The sequence below is a fragment of the Ranitomeya variabilis genome, chromosome 7 (genome assembly GCF_051348905.1).
Source record: "Ranitomeya variabilis isolate aRanVar5 chromosome 7, aRanVar5.hap1, whole genome shotgun sequence".
NCBI lineage: Eukaryota > Metazoa > Chordata > Amphibia > Anura > Dendrobatidae > Ranitomeya > Ranitomeya variabilis.
This window is the reverse complement of record NC_135238.1, coordinates 196,248,445-196,271,929: the sequence shown is the minus strand read 5'-3', so window position 1 is coordinate 196,271,929 and position 23,485 is coordinate 196,248,445. Positions and strand designations below refer to the sequence as shown.

General features: G+C 42.3%; 1 protein-coding gene and 1 long non-coding RNA gene across 4 annotated transcripts in view; one reads left to right on the top strand and one right to left on the bottom strand.

Annotated features, from left to right (window-relative positions):
• Nucleotides 1–23,485, top strand: part of LOC143784397 (uncharacterized) — a 272,312-nt gene that overhangs the window by 108,371 nt on the left and 140,456 nt on the right. The gene's annotated exons all lie outside the window — the stretch shown is intronic.
• Nucleotides 1–23,485, bottom strand: part of CCDC141 (coiled-coil domain containing 141) — a 174,686-nt gene that overhangs the window by 94,298 nt on the left and 56,903 nt on the right. For both annotated transcript variants that reach the window (XM_077272606.1, XM_077272607.1), the window contains exons 5-8: nucleotides 16,854–17,107; nucleotides 13,262–13,381; nucleotides 5,236–5,430; nucleotides 2,766–2,935 (exon numbers count right to left, since the gene is read on the bottom strand). In XM_077272606.1, the coding sequence (XP_077128721.1) occupies nucleotides 2,766–2,935; nucleotides 5,236–5,430; nucleotides 13,262–13,381; nucleotides 16,854–17,107 (739 nt within the window). The remainder of the gene's footprint in view (nucleotides 1–2,765; nucleotides 2,936–5,235; nucleotides 5,431–13,261; nucleotides 13,382–16,853; nucleotides 17,108–23,485) is intronic.

Genomic DNA, 23,485 nt, shown 5'->3' with positions numbered 1-23,485 from the left:
TGAGCCCGCAGCTCCCTTATACACAGTATGATGTGTGCACAGCTCCCTTATACACAGTATGATGGGCCCACAGCTCTCGTATACACAGTATGATGGGTGCACAGCTTCCTTATACACAGTATGATGGGCCCGCAGCTCTCGTATACACAGTATGATGAGCCTGCAGCTCCCTTATACACAGTTTGATGGGCCCGCAGCTCCCGTATACACAGTATGATGGACCCGCAGCTCCCACATACACAGTATGATGGACTCACAGTTCCCTGTCATGATTTGGATGCCCCGGTCATTTACTCATCCTCCGGCGTATTCACTATTTTGTGGCACTGCTGCAGTGCCGCTGCTCAAACTTGTGAGCGCAGCTTCTGACTGGCCAGAAGTTAGAAGCTATGTCACAAGCGCTCAATGTAAGACTATGAGGCTATGTGCACTTGTTGCGGATTTGTGCAGATTTACTGCGGATTTCCTGTGTTTTTTGTGCAGATTTCACCTGCGTTTTACTACCTGCGGAATCCTATACAGGAGCAGGTGTAAAACGCTGCGGAATCCGCAAATAGAATTGACATGCTGCAGAAAATAAAACGCAGCATTTCTGTGCGATATTTTCCGCCCCATGGGCACTGCGGATTTGGTTTTCCATAGGTTTAAATGGTACTGTAAACCAGATGGAAAACTGCTGCATATCCGCAGCGGCTAATCCGCACCGTGTGCACATAGCCTGAGAGTGAGAAAGAGGCCAGAACGAGGCTCCCACAGACTCACACTGATTAGTGACCTCTGCGCCGCTCCATGAAACACTGGAGCCTCGGACAGGCCACAAACTGCAGGAGAAGGAGCCGAGCGGAGACTAAAACAGATGATAACGCCAGAAGGTGAGTATCAGACAGGGGGCAGGGGACGGGGATTTTCAGCACCGCTCCAGCAGTGAAATAAATAATAATGCTGGAGTGGTGCTGTAAATGTGAGGCAGCTCTTGGTTACTGTATGCGGCTCCTTATACTAATACCCATAAAAGACCCAGGCGGTACGTATCAAAAGCCCCCTACCATCCCCCCATCTCCAGCCAGCAAATATTACATGATGGAGTACATATAATATCATAACAAAACATTATAATATTCAGCCCCCAGTGACCTGTCTCCCCTCCCCCACTTCAGTATCCAATACCCCCATCAGCTCACATCCACCCCCTCAGTGCCCTGTCCCACCTCACCCACCTTCTCCCCTCACAACACCCAAATGGTCTTACATTCATCCCCCAATGTCCTGTCTCCCCTCCCCCACAATACCCCCATGGTCTCACAGTGACATACCTGAATTTAATAAACCTAATAAGTTCCATCCCCACTTACTGATGAAGCTTGCAGGCAGGACCAGGAAGTGTAGTGTAATGCAGGGTGGGCACTAGGACCCAGCGTGCTTGAGCCAATCCCAGCGTGCACAGAGTGAAGAAAAACTGCAGCCGGGGAAAAGCTTCATCATCAGGTCAGACGGGCGAAACCATTCACTGCAGGGGGGAGACTGCAGCCGGTCACTGTGCTAATAGCAGCCTGCAGAGTCTCCGTCAGATAGGAGCAGACATTACACTGCTCTGCTCCTATGCGGTGTTCTCCTGCCTCGTCACAGAAGTGGCCCTGGCTCCCGGTGGGCCCCTTCATGTGACAGGGCCCGGGGCGATGGCCCCCTCTGCCCCCCCAGTAGCTACGCTACTGGGTGCAGGTTGAAAACCGCTGCGGAATCCGCAGAAAGAAGTGACATGCTACTTCTTTTTTTCTGCAGCGTTTCCGAGCGGAATTTTCCGCAGCATGTGCACTGCGGATTTTGTTCTCCATAGGTTAACATTGTACTGTACACCGCATGGAAAACTGCTGCGGATCCGCAGCGTCAAATCCGCTGCGGATCCGCAGCAAAATCCGCAGAGTGTGCACATACCCTAAGGGTACTTTCACACTTCTGTCTTGTCTTTTGCCCTCCATCGCAATCCGTCGTTATGGGCAAAAAACGGATCCTGCAAACGTGCTTGCAGGATGCGTTTTTTGCCCATAGACTTGAATAAGCGACGGATGGGCACACGTCACATCCGTCGTGCGACGGATGCGTCGTGTTTTGGAGGACGCGATGCACAAAAAAGTTCAATGTAACGTTTCTTTGTGCGACGTGTCCGCCATTCCCGACCGCGCATGCGCAGCCGGAACTCCGCCTCCACCTCCCTGCTCATCACACTGGGCAGCGGATGCGCTGTAAAATTGCATCCGCTGCCCATGTTGTGCTGATTTTAGCACAACGTACGTCGGGCCGATGGTTTGTGACGGCCCCGTACCAACGGAAGTGTGAAAGTACCCTTAGGCTACTTTCACACTAGCGTTTTTTTGCATACGTCGCAATGCGTCGTTTTGGCGAAAAAACGCATCCTGCAAAGTCGTCGGCAGGATGCGTTTTTTCACCATAGTCTAACATTAGCGACGCATTGCGACGTATTGACACAAGTCACAACCGTCGTGCGTCGGTTGCGTCGTGTTGTGGCGGACCGCCGGCAGCAAAAAATGTTACATGTAACGTTTTTTTGTGCCGACGGTCCACCCCCACCTCCCCGCACCTCACAATGGGGCAGCGGATGCGTGGAAAAACAGCATCCGCTGCCCCCGTTGTGCGGCGCTTGCACATTATGCGTCGGTACGTCGGGCCGACGCTAGTGTGAAAGTAGCCTTAATGATATCCTAAACATTCTTGTCTGTTGTACTTATCAATAATAAGAAAAACCTGACCTGAAGGGCGATTTCTGTAGAAGAGCCTGCCCCTGGTGGAAAGCCTCAGTAGTACACCCCTGGATCTCAGCTTCTGCTTCCTTTTGCTTTGCAGCCAGTTCATTCTCGCTGACATTTTGCATCTTCAGGTGTTTCAGGTAGGACTCCATGCTTCCAAGCTTGTCAAACGCCTGAGAAATATTACAATATATTGTCAGCAGGTGGATGCATACGGTGCTCTGTGTAAGGGAGTTTGATAAGGACTATAGTTGGTACCAATGCATGGATACACGAAAGAGCAGACAGGAGTCCTTAAGATCCTAACCCAAAATGATCTGATTCTGCCCTGTGAATATGGTGTAAATTGTACCGCTGTGGTATTATATGTTCTACACCAATAACCGCTAATATAATTTACATTATTTTATAGCCAATATTATGTCAGCTGACTGGCCCTTTCCTGTGGGCGCTTCATGGCCTAGTGCAGGAAATACGGCCATGTCGCTGCCGGGTTCTTTGTACTGTTTCTCATGCTGATTAGTGAGCTTATAAGCTGTAGAACAGTTGCGAGACATGCAGGGATCTCCTGACAAACAGACAATCCCTGCATGTGTTGTGGCTGTTGAGCAGACATACAGCCTCGGGGACTCGGACATAGTATTCGAGCACGCTGAAGACACTCAGTAAGCACCCGAGCATGGACGGATAACACCGTATCCCAGCACGTTCGCTCGTTACTAATGCTGATCGTTTAAGGCAATCTGTGTGTGATCACAGCCATAAAGGTATCATATGTGTATGAGTAAGGCCTCATTCACACGTCCCTGTTTAAACACAAAAGTGAAAAATTTGGTGCCGGTGTTATCAGTGTTTGGCCTGTGTGTCCATTTTTCCTCACCAGTGTCAATAGTGTTTTTCTGGTATGGATAAAGAAATAAATGATTAAGCTTCTCCTATACTTTGTAATGTTAAACATGTACGGCACACATCTGTGTACCATCCGTGTTTTTCACGCAGACCTGTATTGGCTTTTGTCATCTGTGCTGACGAAAAAAACAGACATGTCTCTGTGAGTTTTGCATGGGAAAAAATGGACATTTGAACATCTCCATAAATTATAATGGATACGTGTTGTAGCAGTGAAAAAAAATAAAATAAAATCGAACACGTATGTGCCACACAGACGTCTGAATGAGACCTTACTGGCACTTGTTCTATTAACCTGCTTTTGTTTTGTACATGTATTTTAAATGGGTTCTTTAGCTAAATAAATTAGTGAAGAGCGAACGTGCTGGGATAAGGTGTTATCCAAACATGCTCAGGTGCTAACCGGGTGACTTCGCCATGCTCGAAAACTATGTTTGAGTCCCCGCGACTGCATGTCTCACGGCTATTAGACAGCCACAACACGTGTAGAGATCACCTAATAAACAGGACATCTCTGCAAGTGTTGCTACAGTCTATCAGCCACGAGACATGCAGCCACAGGGACACGAACATATTTTTCGAACAACTCGGTCAGCACACGAGCATGCTCTGATAACACCTTTTCCCAGCACGTTCGCTCATCACTGTTGCCTATATCTAACTTAGTAAGTTATACAGCTTTGTAATATAGTTCACATCTGAAAGGTGCCCCCATATTCTGCTACATGCTTTGGGCCACTGCCGGCCATCTTCCAATTGGTGCTGTACATTGGATAGCATTTCCTTTGCCGGCATGTGATTAGAGCTTTGATTGAAGGGGACCGATTGGTTTAGGGCTTATTCAAATGTCCATTTTTTTTTTTTTTTTCACGTAAGAGAAAAAAAAATCAGATTTTCTCAGGTGAGAGGAAAAAAACGTTTTTCTAATGTCTGCTGTCTAGCGGTCCATGAAGAAAGCACGCCACATGGATAGCTTCAGAGTACTGTGCAATATTTGTTTCACGGATCCATAGATTTACATTGCTGACTTTAATCCGACAGATCAAAAACTGACAGGTCTTCACGATTTTGTGCAGACCAACTTATCCGCTGAAAAAAAAAAAGTGGGCACGTGAACAGCTTCATAAGCTATACTAGGTACACGAGCCAACCATGAAAACCACGGCTAGAACTCGTACGAGATCTGAATGAGATCAAAAGAGGTTCTCAGAGCTTTTTTTCAATCCCCTCACTGACATGTTGGGTAAGTTCACACAAGCATATAAAAAAATCATTCAGAGTTTCATCTAGAAATCTTGCGACAATTTTTCTTCCAGTTAAAGATTTTAAGGGTTAAGTGACATGTTCTCAATGGAATAGCCTCAGCCATATTTAGTTACACCCCCAAAAATGTGGACATTTCCAACTTTGCAGCTTAATACACACTGCACCCAGCTTTGTATTACTTTATACTGCACAGGTAAAGTTATTATAAAGAAAAACTTCTAGAATTTATTGTACTGCTACTAAAAGCATTTCCATTACTAGAAGCGCAAGCCAAGCATTACATTTCCTGTCTGCTTACCTTGTTAACGCAGTTAAAAAAATGATTGGCTTCCAGTAAAAGAGCTTGTCTGTGATCCATCAGATTCCAGTATTCATCATGGAGTGCATTTAATTTTTCATATGCGCTGTTTAGTTTCTCTACATCTGTACAGTCCTTCAGGGCCGCCAGACCATCAGCTTCCGATTTCAGCTTCTGAAAGGATGAAGTCCATTCCTTTTTAAAAGAAAAAAAAAAAAAAAGTCAAGTCAGATTCTAGCAATGTAGGTAGCACAAGTTCCCACAGCATGACCATTAATAAACACTTATAAGCCAATGTAGCCACATGGGACCTCGCCCTCAAGCAGGGCCAGAACAAGATATTTGGTGCCCTAGGCAGATGAAGCCAATGGTGCTCTCCTGATGAACCCTCAGCCCCCAAGTAAAGGAACGGGTAAGAAACTACGGTAACAGGTACCCTAATGCCCTCTCTCCCGCTTTGACAACCACTTTCCCTATAACTTACTTTTTTTTCAAGCAAAAATACCAGCAAAAGTTAAAAAAAAAAGTTGTGTATTTTAGGGATGAACTCAACAGGGAGTGAGTTTTCAAAGTTAGTTGTAGAATCATTCATTGTTTAAACATGTTTCAATTAAGGTGTCCAGAATTTGGTGGATACCCTAATGGAAACTAAACAGAACCCATAATAGATAAAAGGATATGTCTGATAGTTTTTACGTACGTCAAGTGACAAATACAGTTTGCAACAAAACTGATAATGGTTCTGGTGCCATGTTCCTGTATCCTGTACAGATAGTGGTTCTAGTGACGTATTCATGTAAGAATGTTGGTGCTTTTAATGTTTTCATGTAGTGATTGATGTTCTGGTTTTGTATTCATCACCAGAACCATCATCAGTACATGAATATGAAACCAAAATCATCATCGGTACATAAATAAAACACCAAATCCATCAATAGTACATAAATATGGCACCAGAACCATTATCAGTAATTAAATAGGTGACTAGAACCACCATCAGTACATGAATATGGCACCAGAAACCGCAAATAAATGCATCACCGGAACCATTATCAGTTCATTAATGTCTCACCATAGCCTTCATCAGTACTTGAATGCATCACCAGAACCAGAACCAGCACATGAATACACCACCAGAACCACCGTCACTACTTAACTACATCACCAAGTTTAGTACAGCAATCAGTTGTAATGTCAGGGCAATATACACTTGTATCTCATAAACATACAACTCCCTGTATGTGTGTGTGTATATATATATATATATATTATTTTTTTTTTTATTTTTTTTTTAAGATGAAAAAATTGAGCAGTCAGTGAAAAAAAAATGGAAAGCAAACAGACGACATTTATGTGTTGGCCAATTTTTTTTTTTCACTTACCCATTCACCTGAAAGGGCAAATTCTGTCCACAAATGGACTAGAGCATTATATGTCTGTTGTTGTTTTTTTTTTGTTTTGTTTTTATGTGGACCATGATTCAGCAAAAAAACCTTTCTTGTGAATATCTTCACATCTGACATCTCAATAGGGCCTTTCAATGGCTTACTTTTTGGGGTATCTATAAGTCGTGCCTTTCATGGAAAATCTAGAATTTGCCATAGGGTTACAAAAATAGCACAAAATGTGACCAATTTCTCAATATGTCAGACACAGAATAATGTATTTGCCAACTAGTCTGTAGTATATCGTGATCATCTTTAACAAGCGTGGCATATTTTTTAAATTGACTTAGCCACATGCCTTTCGTATTAAAATCTGTCTGTGACGGTAAGACTAGGGATATGGTATGTGTACGTATTTTATATGTTTATTATGTCTTTATAGAAACTAGGCACTTTCCTGTCACAGAATTGGTCGTCTGGTACTAAACTTCTCCACGCTCATTACTTTTTCTGCCATTAGCTGACTTGTAATAGAAAATGTACTTCCACCTGTTCTCTCCTCAGGCGACACCATTATCTCTTCTTATCTCTGTGGTATCCTTACAAAACGGAGCTTTATTATGCGCATTTACTGCTGGAAATGAGCTTGTTTTTCAGATAAGGTTTCTAGAAATGCTTAATGTCTAGGGAAACTGTGGAAATGGCAAACTTTTGAAATATACTTGTATGCATGTATGTACTGTGTGTATGTATATATAGATTTTACCAATATAATATGTATAATATAACCACAGAACCTAATTTATTATTTGTATAGCCATTAAAGAAGCCAACGGTGAATAATGGAGTCATATTATACCATATAATAGCGCAAAATCCATAAGAGACAGTGTATACAGTTTATGTTCAGACTATGTATGGAAATATAACTAAATTGAATTTCAGGAAATATAGAGCCAATGGAAAGCTTCTGAGATGGTTGAAAATAGACTTTCGACACTCAACCCCTTGTATATTGTTTTTTAGCATTTACGTTTTGTAATTAGTTTTGCTAAATTTTGGATAGTTCGCCAGTATGAGTAATTTATGCTACAGAATTTTTCTTCCCCATGCAAGACTAACCGAGAGTGTATATGGGAAGGTAACATAGGTACACATTTAAAGGTGACACAAGATTTCAAGGCCCGCATCAAGCGACTGCAGCCTGAAGAGCTGATGAGCAGAGAAGCATAAAGATCTCAGCCACCACCCAGGAAGGACACTACTACAAGTGTGGAAGTGTGCCACTGCAGGAGACAATGCTTTCCTGGGTCAAGAGCTAGGAGATGTGTAAGGAAGTCTGCCATTGAATATCAAGGACTGGTCTTGAGTTGTGATGAACGAATATACTCGTTACTCGAGGTTTCCTGAGCACGCTCGGGTGTCCTCCGAGTATTTTTTAGTGCTCAGAGATTTAGTTTTCATCGCCTCAGCTGAATGATAGCCTGGCAAATAGCTGTTAAAGTTCATGTGGGGGTTGCCTAGTTGCTAGGGAATCCCCACATGTAATCAAGCAGGCTAGTAGCTGTAAATCATCCAGCTGCGGCGAAGAAAACTAAATCTCCGAGCACTAAAAAATACTCGGAGGACACCCGAGCGTGCTCGGGAAATCTTGAGTAACGAGTATATTCGCTCATCACTAGTCTTGAGGTGGTCCATTTGGAAAAAATCATTGTCCCTACAGCGAAACATGGTGGTGGCAGTGTCCTTATGTGGAGCTGCATGAGTGGTGATGGTGCTGGGGAGCTATGTTTCATTGATGGTATCATGAATTTATAGATATACTTCTCTATATTGAAAGAGAAGATGCTACCATTACTCCGTGCCCTTGGTAAATGAGCACTTATTTATGCTGAGGACTGTAAGTGGCACATGTACGAAATGTGTCGTAACAACAGAAAATGTGAAACTGTACCAACTATGATTTACAATACAGAAAGGATATTGATATGCTGACATATAGTGACTTTATATATCTAAAGCATGCAAATGGTATAAATTTGAAAAGATATACCTAATGGACAGGGTCGTTATTTCCCGACTTATGCGAAATTTAGACAGAAATCCTACCCTTATTATTGTGAAAAACTAGTTTAAAATATAACTGTAATTGTCATGTACCGCAACTTAGGAAAAATACAGTATTGTATAGTATGATAGTTGTTGCGTTGCTATGCAATAAAGTTTGGCCTCCCTCTCTCCCTGCCTAGCTCTGATGTCAGTAACCCTTTCCTTCTTCCTAATCTTAAAAAGCTCATGTCTTGCATCATTGATTTAGAATAGTGTTTTTTATCTACTACACCTTTTGCAGCTACTGTAATTGTGTATAACTGTGAGAATTCACCTTAGAAAATAAACCACCTTCTAGACTCTTCATACGTGCCTCTGTAGTCGAGTCAAGCTATCTGATTAAATCTTTTTGTGTGAGTACTGGTGCATAGTGACAGCCAAGAAATTGTGTCTCAAGAGCCCCCACACTCGTAGCCTAATTATAGAGTCAGTATACTAACAGATACAATGACCCATTAAAGGGGTTGTCCCATGTTCTGACTTCGAGAGCACACTGCTTCATGCCTGTGCGGGGCAGTGTTCTCCTGATAATTGATGATTTGAATCAGTAACATGGTTGTGCCATTAGCCTGAACTGTGTGCCGTGCTGCAAGCAGATGTAACTTTGTCTCTGCATCGTCAGAGGCGTGCAGAGGCCCTAATGCTGGCAGGATCTAGTGATCTGTTCAAAATCGGAGCAGTGCTTGTAAGCTCTATAGCACGGTTTCCCAAACTCCAGTCCTCACGTTCCCAACAGATCATGATTTCAGGATTTCCTTAGTGGTGCACAGATGTGAAAGAACCTATGGCAATTTTTGATGCCTTCATAATAGTTTTACCACCTGCCTAATACTAAGGAAATCCTGAAAACGTGTTCTGTTGGGGGCCATGAGGTCTAGAGTTTGTGAAACACTGCTCTACAGCAAAAAAAAACTTGTAGATGCTTCTCTGATTGCTTAGGACACCTAGGCGATGAGCAGTAAAGAAGACAATTAAATATCTCTTCATTTTGGAGAACAAAAGGAATTTATTAATAAGAGGTAAATTGCAAAGTTCATTGTTTTTACAAGCACTTTGCAATTTTTACCTACTTAACAACAAGACACAAAATCAACATCTTTAGCGTGTATTTATAGGAAATTAACGAATAAAAATGAGAATCCACAAGTTGGGTAGAATGTTTTCCAGAAAAAAATGAAATGTCCTCCTTGTGAGACAAAATAAGCAACATAGAGGCATAGACATGTGTTTCACAGACAATAGATGGCACTATAGGCACACAGTCTGGGATTACTGACATCAATGAAACGTATTTTGCCATCAGCAATTACACATTTCAAAGATATTTCATTCACTGCTTTATTCATATAAGATTTAGAGATTTTTTTTTTTGTACTCCTTAATTTGGCATGTGAGAATTTTCAGACAAAACATTTCTATGAATTAGGATTAGACCTCATGGAATATACTGTGATCTGAAACGGTGCAGCTTTATTTATTAAACACAATAAAGGGGTATTCTCAAGTTTGGAAGTTATTCATTATCCACGAGACAACTTCCCGATCACTAAGAACCCCACGATCCTAAGACATGGGGCTCCGAGGAGGCTTGTGTGAATGGGACGGTGCTATATTAGGCATTCTCTTAACCATGAATCAGAGGCATAGCTAGGGTTTTGGTTCAGGGGAGGCGAAACTTCTGAGTTATTAGGGCAAATACTTTGGTTGCTAACATCTCCGCAGCGGAGAGGCAAAATTTGAAGAAAAAACAATTTATTCTGCTCTGCAGCCAGTATTACATAGGGTGTCCAGTTCAATGTGAAAACATTGGTGAAATGTTCTTATAGGTTCAGTGTAGAATCATTAAAAAATAAATGCCATATTATATAAAAATTTAGAATCAATGGGTAATCACGATGATTTTAAAACTATTCTATGATTAGTATACAGTATCTGGATACATGATGCCCCATCATTGGGGGCAATTTATCAGAATTCTGGCATAATTGCATAAAAAAAAATCTGTTTTTCATGACTTGTAACAATTATTACTTGATTTAAACACTTTACAATTTGTCCATCAAGGGGTATGGTCTCGCTAAAGGGGGCATGGGTTATTGGAAAAGGCATGGATTAACGTGCAATACAATGTGCCAAAATTGTGGCACACATTTCTTGTTTCTAAGGAAGCCAACTAATTAGTGGCGTAAGCTTAGACAGTCTTAAAATCAGACATGTTTATCAAAACGCCTGATCCATTTTGATAACATTTGGCACATTTTAAGAGACTGTGTAGTCTAAGTTTGTACTATCTAGCAATTGGACATTTTTAATAAATATTCCCCAATAATTTTTATTGATATCTGCAGCTCTTTTTAAAAGCATTTTCCAGTAATCGAACAAAAGGTCTTTAAGCCAGTCTAATACGAGCAGCAATTCCATGATCCACTGGACTCTTCTGCCAGCTTCATAGTCTACTGTTCATCTGCTAGAGTAGCAGGACTTGGGGTAGCCGCTGTGTTCTACCTCCTTGCAAGCATAAAATTACCAGCAATATTTATAGTAGCGCGAGGGGCCATAGATACCCCACTGACCAAGAAACTACAAATGTGTAGCATCATGCAAGCTTGTTTGTAAAGTTATGTTTCTGCATCGGTTTAGGTAAGAAAAGGGCTCGGTACTAAGCTCTGCCAGGTCAGATACCAAGGTGCAGGAGGTCAACACATAAGGAGGGTTATATAGGTGGCAGCACCTCTGACACCGGACTCTGTCTGCATATTTCTTGCTCACAACCTGCCAGGCCTCCGTCAAGATCATTGTGATTAACAATCTGCAAGTATTGAAATTTTCTTGTATTTTATGTTTTCATTGTTGACCTCCTGCAATTCTGATATATCTTACCTTTTTATAGTCTTGCAACTTCTCTAATATACTTCAGGTTGACAAAAAATAGAATATTATTTACAGAGTATAGACTAATAATAAAGGGATTAATTATGGTCAAAACATTTTCTGATTCGTAGCTTCTCTAAACACAATCATCCAGTCGAATTATAATACTTTGTCAGCCCGCAGCAGCCAAAATGGAACATTATGGTGATATATACATAATAGCTCAGAATATAGGGAGCATCACTTAGTGGGGACAGATTTACAGTGTTCCTTTTAAAGGAAGCCGGTCTAGATTAATGACACCCGAACTACAGGTTGCATATTTTTGCACTGAAAAGCTGTGGTATTTCAGGAAAAACATAGTTGATAAAGCTGGCAAATATAGGGAGAGACATGACCAGTCGGCTTATCCCTTCACTGCTCCAGTTGATTGACAGGTATTTCCCATGAGTGTACATTGGGAGAAACCTGTCAATCAACAGGAAGGGTGCGAGGTGAAGCCATCCTGTGGCTGCATCGGACTAGTCAGGTCTATCCCTATATAGCAGATATTCAAGATGTTTTCTTTGAAATGCTGCGGTATTTTAGACAAAACATACCTGGCTGTAATTGCACAGCCCGGCTTTGATTCTTGCTGCTTATGGCAGCGGGCAGCATAAAACTAATGGCTGCTTTACTTTTAAAAAGTACTGTTCTTTTATAAAACTTTTGAATAAGTCATATTGACATTTTAAAATTTGTAATCACTGGAAATCTGGGGGCCTGAGATTTCCACTTGGGGCTGATATCTCCACAGAAGGAAGAAACGCCCAGAAGAGTGGTGTAGCCTTTCAGATGTAATCAGCTCTACTTGGCTCTTCTCGGGTCACTGGGGTTAGTGGTGTATTGGTTCATAATTAACTATGGGACACATACACAACATCTGTGAAGAAAGCCAAGCAGAGTGATTGTGGAGGCCTTGGCACTACAACCACCACAATCACTTCTGACATATCACTACATCATAACAAAAGTTTTATAAGAAGTCATTCTTTGATTCAATGCTTCCTCTTGGCCTGGTCAGAGTAGGGTTTCCTGGTTGTAGTAAGCTACTACTCTCTAAGTTTCTTATGGTTACAAATTGTTCAGTGTAGAGATGAGCAATTTGATTTGTGCTGCCCTTTTCCGGAGTTCAGTAAGGTCCACCATGGCGGCCAGACCAGAGGAGTTTTCATTTCTGCTCCCAGCATTCCCAACCCAGCACCCTGTGTGCCTCTAGCAAATACTTGGCCTCAAGATGTCATGATGTGCGATACATCGAGTTAGCGGCACTCTCTCTCTCTCGTAGTATGTAAGCTCTTCTGGTTAGTTTGGTCCTCTCTCCCTCTCTTGCAGTGGGTAAGCTCTTCTGGTCAGCAGAGTCCTCTCTCTCCTCTTCCACACGTATGTTTTCGGAGTAATTATTTGCTTTCCAGTTTTGAGATTAGGGCAAATTTATTTGCCACAAATCAAAGTTTTAGGGAAAATTTGGCAAAGTTGGTGAATTCGAATTTCAAAATATAGACTCTTTTCTAATATTTACCAACAAAATGACTTGTTTTTTCTATTGATGAGAAGCAATTCCCACACCATTAATTTAGCAGAGTTGTAATCTAGATGAAATGTATATATTGTAATTTTACCTGGGAGTCGTGTACAAGCTGTTTGTGTTTGTGAATTAGCTCCTCGTTTTCTGTCAGTGATGCTCCGAGTTGGATATTGGTCAGATATAAGTCTATCTGCTTCCTTAGCCAACAGGAAATCTACAAAAGAAGTGCATTCATTGTCATTGGTCACAATTTGTAAAGCATCATGTAGCAAAAAGAGAATAAAGTTGTTTTCAGATGACTCTGCTATGGAAAAAGACTAGCACAACAAACAAGCACTCCCAAGTTACAGAAACAGCTGTTTCCATAAAAAAAACATTTATTTCTATTGGAGTAACAGAAACAGTGTTAGCTCAGCTGTCCCTATAACTATTGCTGGTGTCAATGGTCAGAGCCCAGGACGTTAGATATTGAAATACCAATACTATTATTGTAAATAATAATAAAAAAAAAAAACCTTGAATTTACCATCATGTATAATTAGATCATATTAGTTCAATGGCAACATATTGTAATAATATCTCCTGCTTCTTCTTACCACATGTTGTCATAGTGGCATTGATATGTAATTGGAGATGAACCTAGATATTAAAACAATGATGAGGTCTAACCAGCCTCCATTTCATCCGTCTGCACCATGTCCCTCAAGTGATTATTTCAAGCTGTTGGACTGAATATTAGATGTTATTTCCCCAGCCTAATGCCATTCTCCAAATTTCCAACTTTTGATCTTCTGCCATCTAGTGCAGCTATGTGACAATGATCTTCTTAAAGGGGAATTCTCATGTTAATAAATAGCTTTAGTTAATTAACACGAGTAGGAGCAAGTATGCAAATGACTTGCTATTTCTATTTGCTTTCATTATCCATTCTCCTGTTGTAAGAGCTTTTATCTTACATAGTGTAAAGCTTGTTTCCAAGGAGCTCAGCCATCAGAGCCTTGCCGAGTTTGTGCAGTTGTTACATTCCAGGAGCTAGAAAAGGAATTAACTCCTACAATCACAGTCAGCCCTCTCCAGTCCATTTGAATACTATACAGCAGATAGCTGCTCCCCTTCCTCCCCCTCATACTCAGCTGCTCTTATCAGTCTTGCATAATCGCTATCCAAAGTCCTCACCATTGGCAATTTCCAGAGCAGTTTCCTAATCATGGCTCTCACTTTTCCGGGCCTTGTGCTTGTTCAAGGGCACTGTTACCTCTATAAGCAAATTATTGCAGAATTGTCACACTAAAAAGCTTCTCTTCATTAAACAACATGCACAATCCGTATTAGATTAAGAAAACAAATTAAAAAATGTTCTACTTTGCTTTTCTACAGAAAAGACATTGGTTTAACATCCTCCAGGAACATGCACAGGAATAAGATGAATGCAGGTCACCATACTAAAAAATGTAGATTTATTGTTTTTTAATTTAAGCTGATTAATTTTTTTAAATCTGAATTGGAAATGCTCTTTTTATTTGATAAAATTTATATATATATTTTTTTTTTGTGGTGTTGAAGCCACCACTGTGAATTTTTTTTTTTTTTTTTTTTTTTTTTATACAAGTAGTATTGAGCTCATTGAGAAGCAAATAAATCTAAATACATTGAGTGCCCCCTAGTGGCAGTAACCATATATAGTTCTAACAAATGGAGCTCCTGGGTTCAAATCCCACCAAGGACAACCTCTGCAAAGAGTTTGGATGTTCTCCCCATGTTTGCGTGGGTTTCCTCCGGCTTCTCCGGTTTCCTCCCACACCCCAAAGACATACTGATAGGGACTGAAGATTGTGAGCCCCTTTGGGGACAGCAATAATAATGTATGTAGAGCATTGCGGGATATGATAGCGCTATATGAGCAATGCATAATAAATAAATAGTCCAGTTGTCCAGAAAAAAAATTAAACAGTAGTTTGGCAACTCTGGCTTTGTCTAATATCAAACATAAGACCCCCTAATGGAAAAACTATTTATCAAGATACATATTAACTGTAGTTAAAGAGTGCCTGTTACCAGTCTGGGGCTGCCCATATCATTTAATAAAATAGCCCCGGATTAGTGATTTTTCGAAATATACTCCAGTGATGAGACCTTTCAGAAGTAGCCTTAATGTTCACCAAAAGGGCAACAATTTTTTTTTTTTGAGTGAAGTTGGGTTGGCACTTCCAAGTTGTGGGATCCCACAACCCTCCACAGCTGATCTCACAGAGAAAGAGCGAGACTAACCCTGCCCTACCATGTACTTTGTTAAACTCTTTATGAACTGTAACATTTTTACAGCTTTTAGGGGACATTGGAGCTACTTCTGAAAAATGAAAATATTTAGGAAAATCGCTAATCTCTGGCTATTAAATAAAAAGAGCAATCCCAGACTGGTGATAGATCCTTAGGCTATGTTCACATGTAGCATTTTTGCTTTGTTAACTTTCTGTGGCCAAAATGTGCTCTCTTGGCAGTAAAAATATGTTCAAAATGCATGTTTTGCGGCATTTTCACCCAGTTTTATGCCAGCTTTTTTTGGGGGGTGCAGATTACATTTGTGCTTTGTTTACAGTACTTGTTGAATAAAGTTAGTTTTATGCACCAAACATGCAAATTTTATGGTTGAAAAAAAACGCTGCAAAAATGCAAAAAGAATTGACATGCTGCAGATTTCAAAAATTCTGCTTTTCTCAAATTCATTAAAAAACAAAACAAGCATGTTGATAACATTTCTGAAACTTCATAACCTTGATGGTACTGTAAACTGCAGCTTCTGTTTTACAGAAAAAAAAAGCATTGCAAAAACACTGCATGAGAACATAGCCTTAAAGGGCTTGTCCACTACTTGGACAACACCTTCTTGATTTAAATGTTTGTCCCCAATTCAATAAAAAAACCAATACTTGCCTCCCATGTTGGCACTCACAGTCCCTGGGCTCTCGTGCAGTTGTTGTAACATGTGACCCTGGCACCCAATCAGCTCCGGATGGACAAATTGAACATGAAGAGGAAGTCCGGGCTACATCTGCGCTCTCACTTCCTATTCATGTTCAATTTGACAGGAGGCTGGGACAGTGATGCCAGGGCTGATTGGGAGTGAGGGTCACATGTAACAACAACAGCATGAGAGACCCGGGGAGAGTGAGTGCCGACACCGCGGGAAGGGTGCTAGCACGGGAGGTGAGTATAGGCTTTTTTATTTTATTGGAGCCAAGCTTGAGGTATGATAAGAAGTTGTCCAAGTAGTGGACAACTTCTTTAAATTTAAATTAGTTAAATTGAACTTTTATCTTTTTTAAGTAACAGAAAAAATCTGACTCCTGTTAATACAGACAGAATGACACTGGGAGGTGTAGTGTCAAAAGCTCCATTCATTTTTCTAATTTATTGTGGATGTGAATATTCAGTATCCACAACATATTCAATTCATTATATGTAAATTATCTTTATTGCAGAGATAAAATATCATTTTTCTGATACTCAAGAGTTGTAGGCCAACATCAGGCAGACCAGATGGTGAGCTTTGAAAGGCTCCTCCTGTGCCACCATGTAGAGAGGAAAACATTCTCCTTCGTCCCATGAAATAACATTGTGCTCTGAAACTATCCCTACATCTGCGCCCTGGAGGAACAGGTGCCGAGTTTATTTTCTCCCCGTGTTACCTTGTCTTCCTGTTGGTGCCATTGACTAACGTGTGAGACCTGCTCCAACCTTAGCCGGTGTTGCCTCATCTGCTTGTCCAGCTGCCGCCTCCTGTCTTGCAGTGATTCCAATAGTCTTTCCACTTTGGAGCAGCTGCTTTGAGCTCCTTTCATGATGTCAGGATTTGCCACAGGCAGGTGAGATTTTAATTGCTGTATGAATTCAGTTAGTTCCTGGCTTTTATTTAGTAAGGCCAAAGACCGTGCCAGAAGAGCTGAAATGAAAAGAATATAGGTTGGTAAAAATTAGCAAAGATGGCAAAAATTACTATCAGTTTGACAAATATTCAATTCAGTAATTTGCTAGTTAAGTCAATGTCTAAAATCTTTTACTAGGGTTCCCATCAACTTTTCCAGAATCCTGAATGGCATATATACTTGGTTCTGTAGTGAGTTCGATTTGCATTGATAAATTCTATTGGTTTGCAAGTATATTTTTTCTAGTTAGTTCATAAAGGTATCACTTTTTGATAGAAAAAAATATTTAAAATCGCAAAAATACAAATTTAGGGAGATTTGCTATTTATTTTCTAAGGATGGACCTCCAAGGGGACTTTGGTCAGGTGAACTGAAGATTAAAGCATTGCAATAAATAAACGTCAATGCAACTTTGCCAACATAGATCATATTGTAAGTCATGTGTGACTGCGCCTTCATTGCAATATGTGTGGCGCCCCAGGGTCCTGGTCATCACAGTGGCATTGCTTTCCTCACGAGGAGATTGATGTTACGTTTAGAAGCGATGAAGGATATCTTTTATCAGGTAATCACCATACACACATGTTCACACTCCAGGCCACAAGGGTGGAGGTTTTGATCCTATTACTAGGTGACCCCCCTGCGTGTGTGTGTGTGTGTGTGTGTGTGTGTGTGTGTGTGTGTGTGTATACAGTGGGGCAAAAAAGTATTTAGTCATTCGGCAATAGTGCAAGTTCCACCACTTAAAAAGATGAGAGGCGTCTGTAATTTACATCATAGGTAGACCTCAACTATGGGAGACAAACTGAGAAATAAAAATCCAGAAAATCACATTGTCTGTTTTTTTATCATTTTATTTGCATATTATAGTGGAAAATAAGTATTTGGTCAGAAACAAACAATCAAGATTTCTGGCTCTCACAGACCTGTAACTTCTTCTTTAAGAGTCTCCTCTTTCCTCCACTCATTACCTGTAGTAATGGCACCTGTTTAAACTTGTTATCAGTATAAAAAGACACCTGTGCACACCCTCAAACAGTCTGACTCCAAACTCCACTATGGTGAAGACCAAAGAGCTGTCAAAGGACACCAGAAACAAAATTGTAGCCCTGCACCAGGCTGGGAAGACTGAATCTGCAATAGCCAACCAGCTTGGAGTGAAGAAATCAACAGTGGGAGCAATAATTAGAAAATGGAAGACATTCAAGACCACTGATAATCTCCCTCGGTCTGGGGCTCCACGCAAAATCCCACCCCGTGGGGTCAGAATGATCACAAGAACGGTGAGCAAAAATCCCAGAACCACGCGGGGGGACCTAGTGAATGAACTGCAGAGAGCTGGGACCAATGTAACAAGGCCTACCATAAGTAACACACTACGCCACCATGGAATCAGATCCTGCAGTGCCAGACGTGTCCCACTGCTTAAGCCAGTACATGTCCGGGCCCGTCTGAAGTTTGCTAGAGAGCATTTGGATGATCCAGAGGAGTTTTGGGAGAATGTCCTATGGTCTGATGAAACCAAACTGGAACTGTTTGGTAGAAACACAACTTGTCGTGTTTGGAGGAAAAAGAATACTGAGTTGCATCCATCAAACACCATACCTACTGTAAAGCATGGTGGTGGAAACATCATGCTTTGGGGCTGTTTCTCTGCAAAGGGGCCAGGACGACTGATCCGGGTACATGAAAGAATGAATGGGGCCATGTATCGTGAGATTTTGAGTGCAAACCTCCTTCCATCAGCAAGGGCATTGAAGATGAAACGTGGCTGGGTCTTTCAACATGACAATGATCCAAAGCACACCGCCAGGGCAACGAAGGAGTGGCTTCGTAAGAAGCATTTCAAGGTCCTGGAGTGGCCTAGCCAGTCTCCAGATCTCAACCCTATAGAAAACCTTTGGAGGGAGTTGAAAGTCCGTGTTGCCAAGCGAAAAGCCAAAAACATCACTGCTCTAGAGGAGATCTGCATGGAGGAATGGGCCAACATACCAACAACAGTGTGTGGCAACCTTGTGAAGACTTACAGAAAACGTTTGACCTCTGTCATTGCCAACAAAGGATATATTACAAAGTATTGAGATGAAATTTTGTTTCTGACCAAATACTTATTTTCCACCATAATATGCAAATAAAATGATAAAAAAACAGACAATGTGATTTTCTGGATTTTTTTTTCTGTTTGTCTCCCATAGTTGAGGTCTACCTATGATGTAAATTACAGACGCCTCTCATCTTTTTAAGTGGTGGAACTTGCACTATTGCTGAATGACTAAATACTTTTTTGCCCCACTGTGTGTGTATGTATGTATATGTATGTATGTATATATATATATATATATATATATATATATATATATATATATATATATATATATATATATATATATATATATATATATATATATACATATATATACATACTCACTCACTCACTCACTCACTCACTCACCGGCCACTTTATTAGGTACACCATGCTAGTAACGGGCTGGACCCCTTTTGCCTTCAGAACTGCCTCAATTCTTCGTGGCATAGATTCAACAAGGTGCTGGAAGCATTCCTCAGAGATTTTGGTCCATATTGACATGATGGCATCACACAGTTGCCGCAGATTTGTCGGCTGCACATCCCAAAGATGCTCCATACAAGGCAGGATGGATCCATGCTTTCATGTTGTTTACGCCAAATTCTGACCCTACCATCCGAATGTCGCAGCAGAAATCGAGACTCATCAGACCAAGCAACGTTTTTCCAATCTTCTACTGTCCAATTTCGATGAGCTTGTACAAATTGTAGCCTCAATTTCCTGTTCTTAGCTGAAAGGAGTGGTACCCGGTGTGGTCTTCTGCTGCTGTAGCCCATCTGCCTCAAAGTTCGATGCACTGTGTGTTCAGAGATGCTCTTAGGCCTACCTTGGTTGTAACGGGTGGCGATTTGAGTCACTGTTGCCTTTCTATCAGCTCGAACCAGTCTGCCCATTCTCCTCTGACCTCTGGCATCAACAAGGCATTTCCGCCCACAGAACTGCCGCTCACTGGATTTTTTTTCTTTTTCGGACCATTCTCTGTAAACCCTAGAGATGGTTGTGCGTGAAAATCCCAGTAGATCAGCAGTTTCTGAAATACTCAGACCAGCCCTTCTGGCACCAACAACCATGCCACGTTCAAAGGCACTCAAATCACCTTTCTTCCCCATACTGATGCTCGGTTTGAACTGCAGGAGATTGTCTTGACCATGTCTTCATGCCAAAATGCACTGAGTTGCTGCCATGTGATTGGCTGATTAGAAATTAAGTGTTAACAAGAAGTTGGACAGGTGTACCTAATAAAGTGGCCAGTGAGTGTATATATATATAATCACATCACACACACACACACACACACACACACACACACACACACACACACACACACACACACACACACACACACACACACATATATTGTGGTTTGGAGGGAAGTAGGGAGATTCAGATTCCGTCAGAGGACAGAGGAGCAAGCAGCCAGGCGTAGAGTGTCGGAAGGGCTGAAGGGGCCGTGTAGCCAGAGTTGCTACAGCTCCTATTGAAGGAGACATACGGAAAGCCAAACATTGTTCAGTGAGCGTGCAGGAGAGCAAAGCACAGGAGAGTGATATCAAGGGGAGACCAGCTGCGAACAGGCTTCCTCCCTCTGAGGCGCAGATAACCGGTAGCCGGACCACCGAGGTTGTAAGGATTTCTAAGACTTACATCAGAAATCGGCAGGACAGCTGCACTGGAAGTTACCTGTCCTCCACACACACCTGAGACACAGTAACACATAGAGCCTGGGGCGTGCTAGAGTCCCTGTAAAAAGGCTCGAGTTACCTGTCATGCAGGTATTGTCCTATCCTATATGGGGGACAGAGAGAAGAACTGTGAGGACCTTATCTGAAGCCATAGGCAGTAAGGGACTATAACACCACCGCGCTAGAGGAAGGCTTTTAACTCCACCTGGTAAAGGGGACTCTGGATTCGCTTCCAAGCTGGCCGAACCCTGCCTGCCCTGTGATCTGGTACCCTGGACTGTGGCTGCCTGAAGTCTTCAGTAAACCAGGTAAAGAGACTGCAAACCTGTGTCCTCATTCTATGCTGCACTATTCACCATCTTCCATCTACACACCGGGAGCCCTGGGGATACACTTCACCTGTGGGAAGTTATACCATCTAGCTGCCATAACATCACCCCAGTGGATCCCTTAAAACAGCGTTGGTCCCCACTGACCAAATACCACAGGTGGCATCACAAACATAAACTTTATTCAATTTCCCCTTTTACGTGGGCGCCCAGGGCCATGGTCTGGGTCACCACCGTGACTTCTCTCTGTGAACCCGGTACTGGATACCCCACGGCCCTGGCGGGCGACTCATATGGTTTGGTTTTATGGTTACTTTGATCGCATCAAGTTTTGGACAAAATGCAATGTATGAGTTGTGATCGCCACTAAAAGTAAAGTAGGATTGGATTTTTGGTGGCCATTGAGATATCGCAACTTGAATTTGCAATCTTCATCCAGTCATATTTGATTTTTGTACCAAATTTCTCAAGAATGGGTTGCAAAAAAGCAACAGCGAATACAAGACAACAAAAATAAGAAAAGCGACTTCAATGAATCACAAATGATGAATTGGGACCATAAAGAATAAATATCATTCTTTTTCTACATGTTCTACCCATCTACAAGTCCTTTAAAACACTGCTCAGAAGAGCATGCTGATGAGTTCCGCTCCTGCTTGAGTATGCGCACAGAACAGTGTATGGGCTCAATAGTGTTCTACAGCCCGATTTATGAAGCAGTTTTTGCCAGTTTTCTGGTGTAAAACTGCTTGAAGTTTCGCAAATTTTTTGTGACTTTTCCCATCTTTACTTCAGTCCCTGCCACCACTGTATTGACCCAGTTGAAAATGTATCCTTCCCTTTAAGTAATCCTGCATTGTGAGTAGCTTCTGTACACTACAGCTCACTCTAACTGCCCTGCTACATTATCCCCTGCATTTGTGAGCTGTAATTCTCCATTTCTAGTCACCTCCATTTTAGATGCAATGCATTTCTCATTTGCTGTGTTCTGGCCTCGACTAATGGTGAAAGTGTACAATGACTCATAAATATTGTTTTGTAAGGATCTGAGATGTGAATACGGTGTCCTATTGGCCAGCTCCTAGTCACATGGTCAATAGGAGGAACTGTTTTCCAGGCAAGTCTAGAATGTTCTTTAGTCTGAAGGATGCCCTCAGGGAGAGTAGAACACATGTGGAGGCTGTTTTCACTACAAGAACTCCTGCAGGCCTAAGAGCCTGGGTTCCGTCTAAAACCTCTACGGACATCATTCTAACGTATTTCTGACTGGAATCACCTCAGTTTTTACATTCACCTATAAGTACTTGTGCACGTGCCGTGACACACTGTGGAGTTAACCCCGAGTACAGGTCTGTAACCTCTAATTACCTCCTTCTGTAAGCTATCAAAAGACACTGTCGAGTGCTCTTAAAGCCCCAGACCCCAATTACATCTCAGCATCTAAGTGTGAACTGTAATTGCCATGGATTATCCATGAAAGACTGTTTCTTATTAGTGATTAGCGAATATACTCGTTACTCGAGATTTCTCGAGCACGCTCGGGGGTCCTGCGAGTATTTTTTAGTGCTCGGAGATTGTTTTTCCAGTCCACCACCTGACAGCACCATTGGAGGACGTCCTTCTTACCCTCAGTGGGACAGGAACCACAAGCAGTTAAAAGGACCCTCCCCACTCCACCCACCAGTGTTTTTTCCTGTCCCACTGCGGATAGGAACAGCAAGCATGTCCTCCGACGGTGCTGTGCAGATGGTGGGGATCGGGGGGCCCAGCCTTTCCCTTCCCCGCCGCAAGATATTTGCGGCTGATACCTGCTATGGGGGGTCCCTCAGCCTCCCCAGTGTAGCGCTGCTCCTGGGGTCGGGTCCGCTTCCTCCTCGTGGGGGCTCTCGGTCTGGGTGCTTCTCCAGCGACCGCTTCCAGGCGGCCGCTTCCGGGTCCAGCGGCCGCGTCACTTCCGGTCGCGACCAGCGTGGAGGATGGCGCCGGCAGCAGCACTGGCCTCGGTGAGGGGCACAGCGCGGTCACCGCAGCGGCGGTAAGGAGGGCAGGATCAACCAGGTAAAACCTATATAAACTCACTAGGGGGGTCTGTATGCCGCCGGCCATCCTGACAAAGGAGCACTCGGCTATACGTTCAGATTGTTTTCTGCACTATGGAGGAGACTGCCAGACCTGAGGGGACTGACAAGCTTCAGGGGCACGTGAGTGGGCTATGTAAAAGCCATACCACAAAGCTCACCCCTCCCCCTGCTTCCCTACTTACGTACCCCACACATATCTCTATTTATCCTAGGCTGA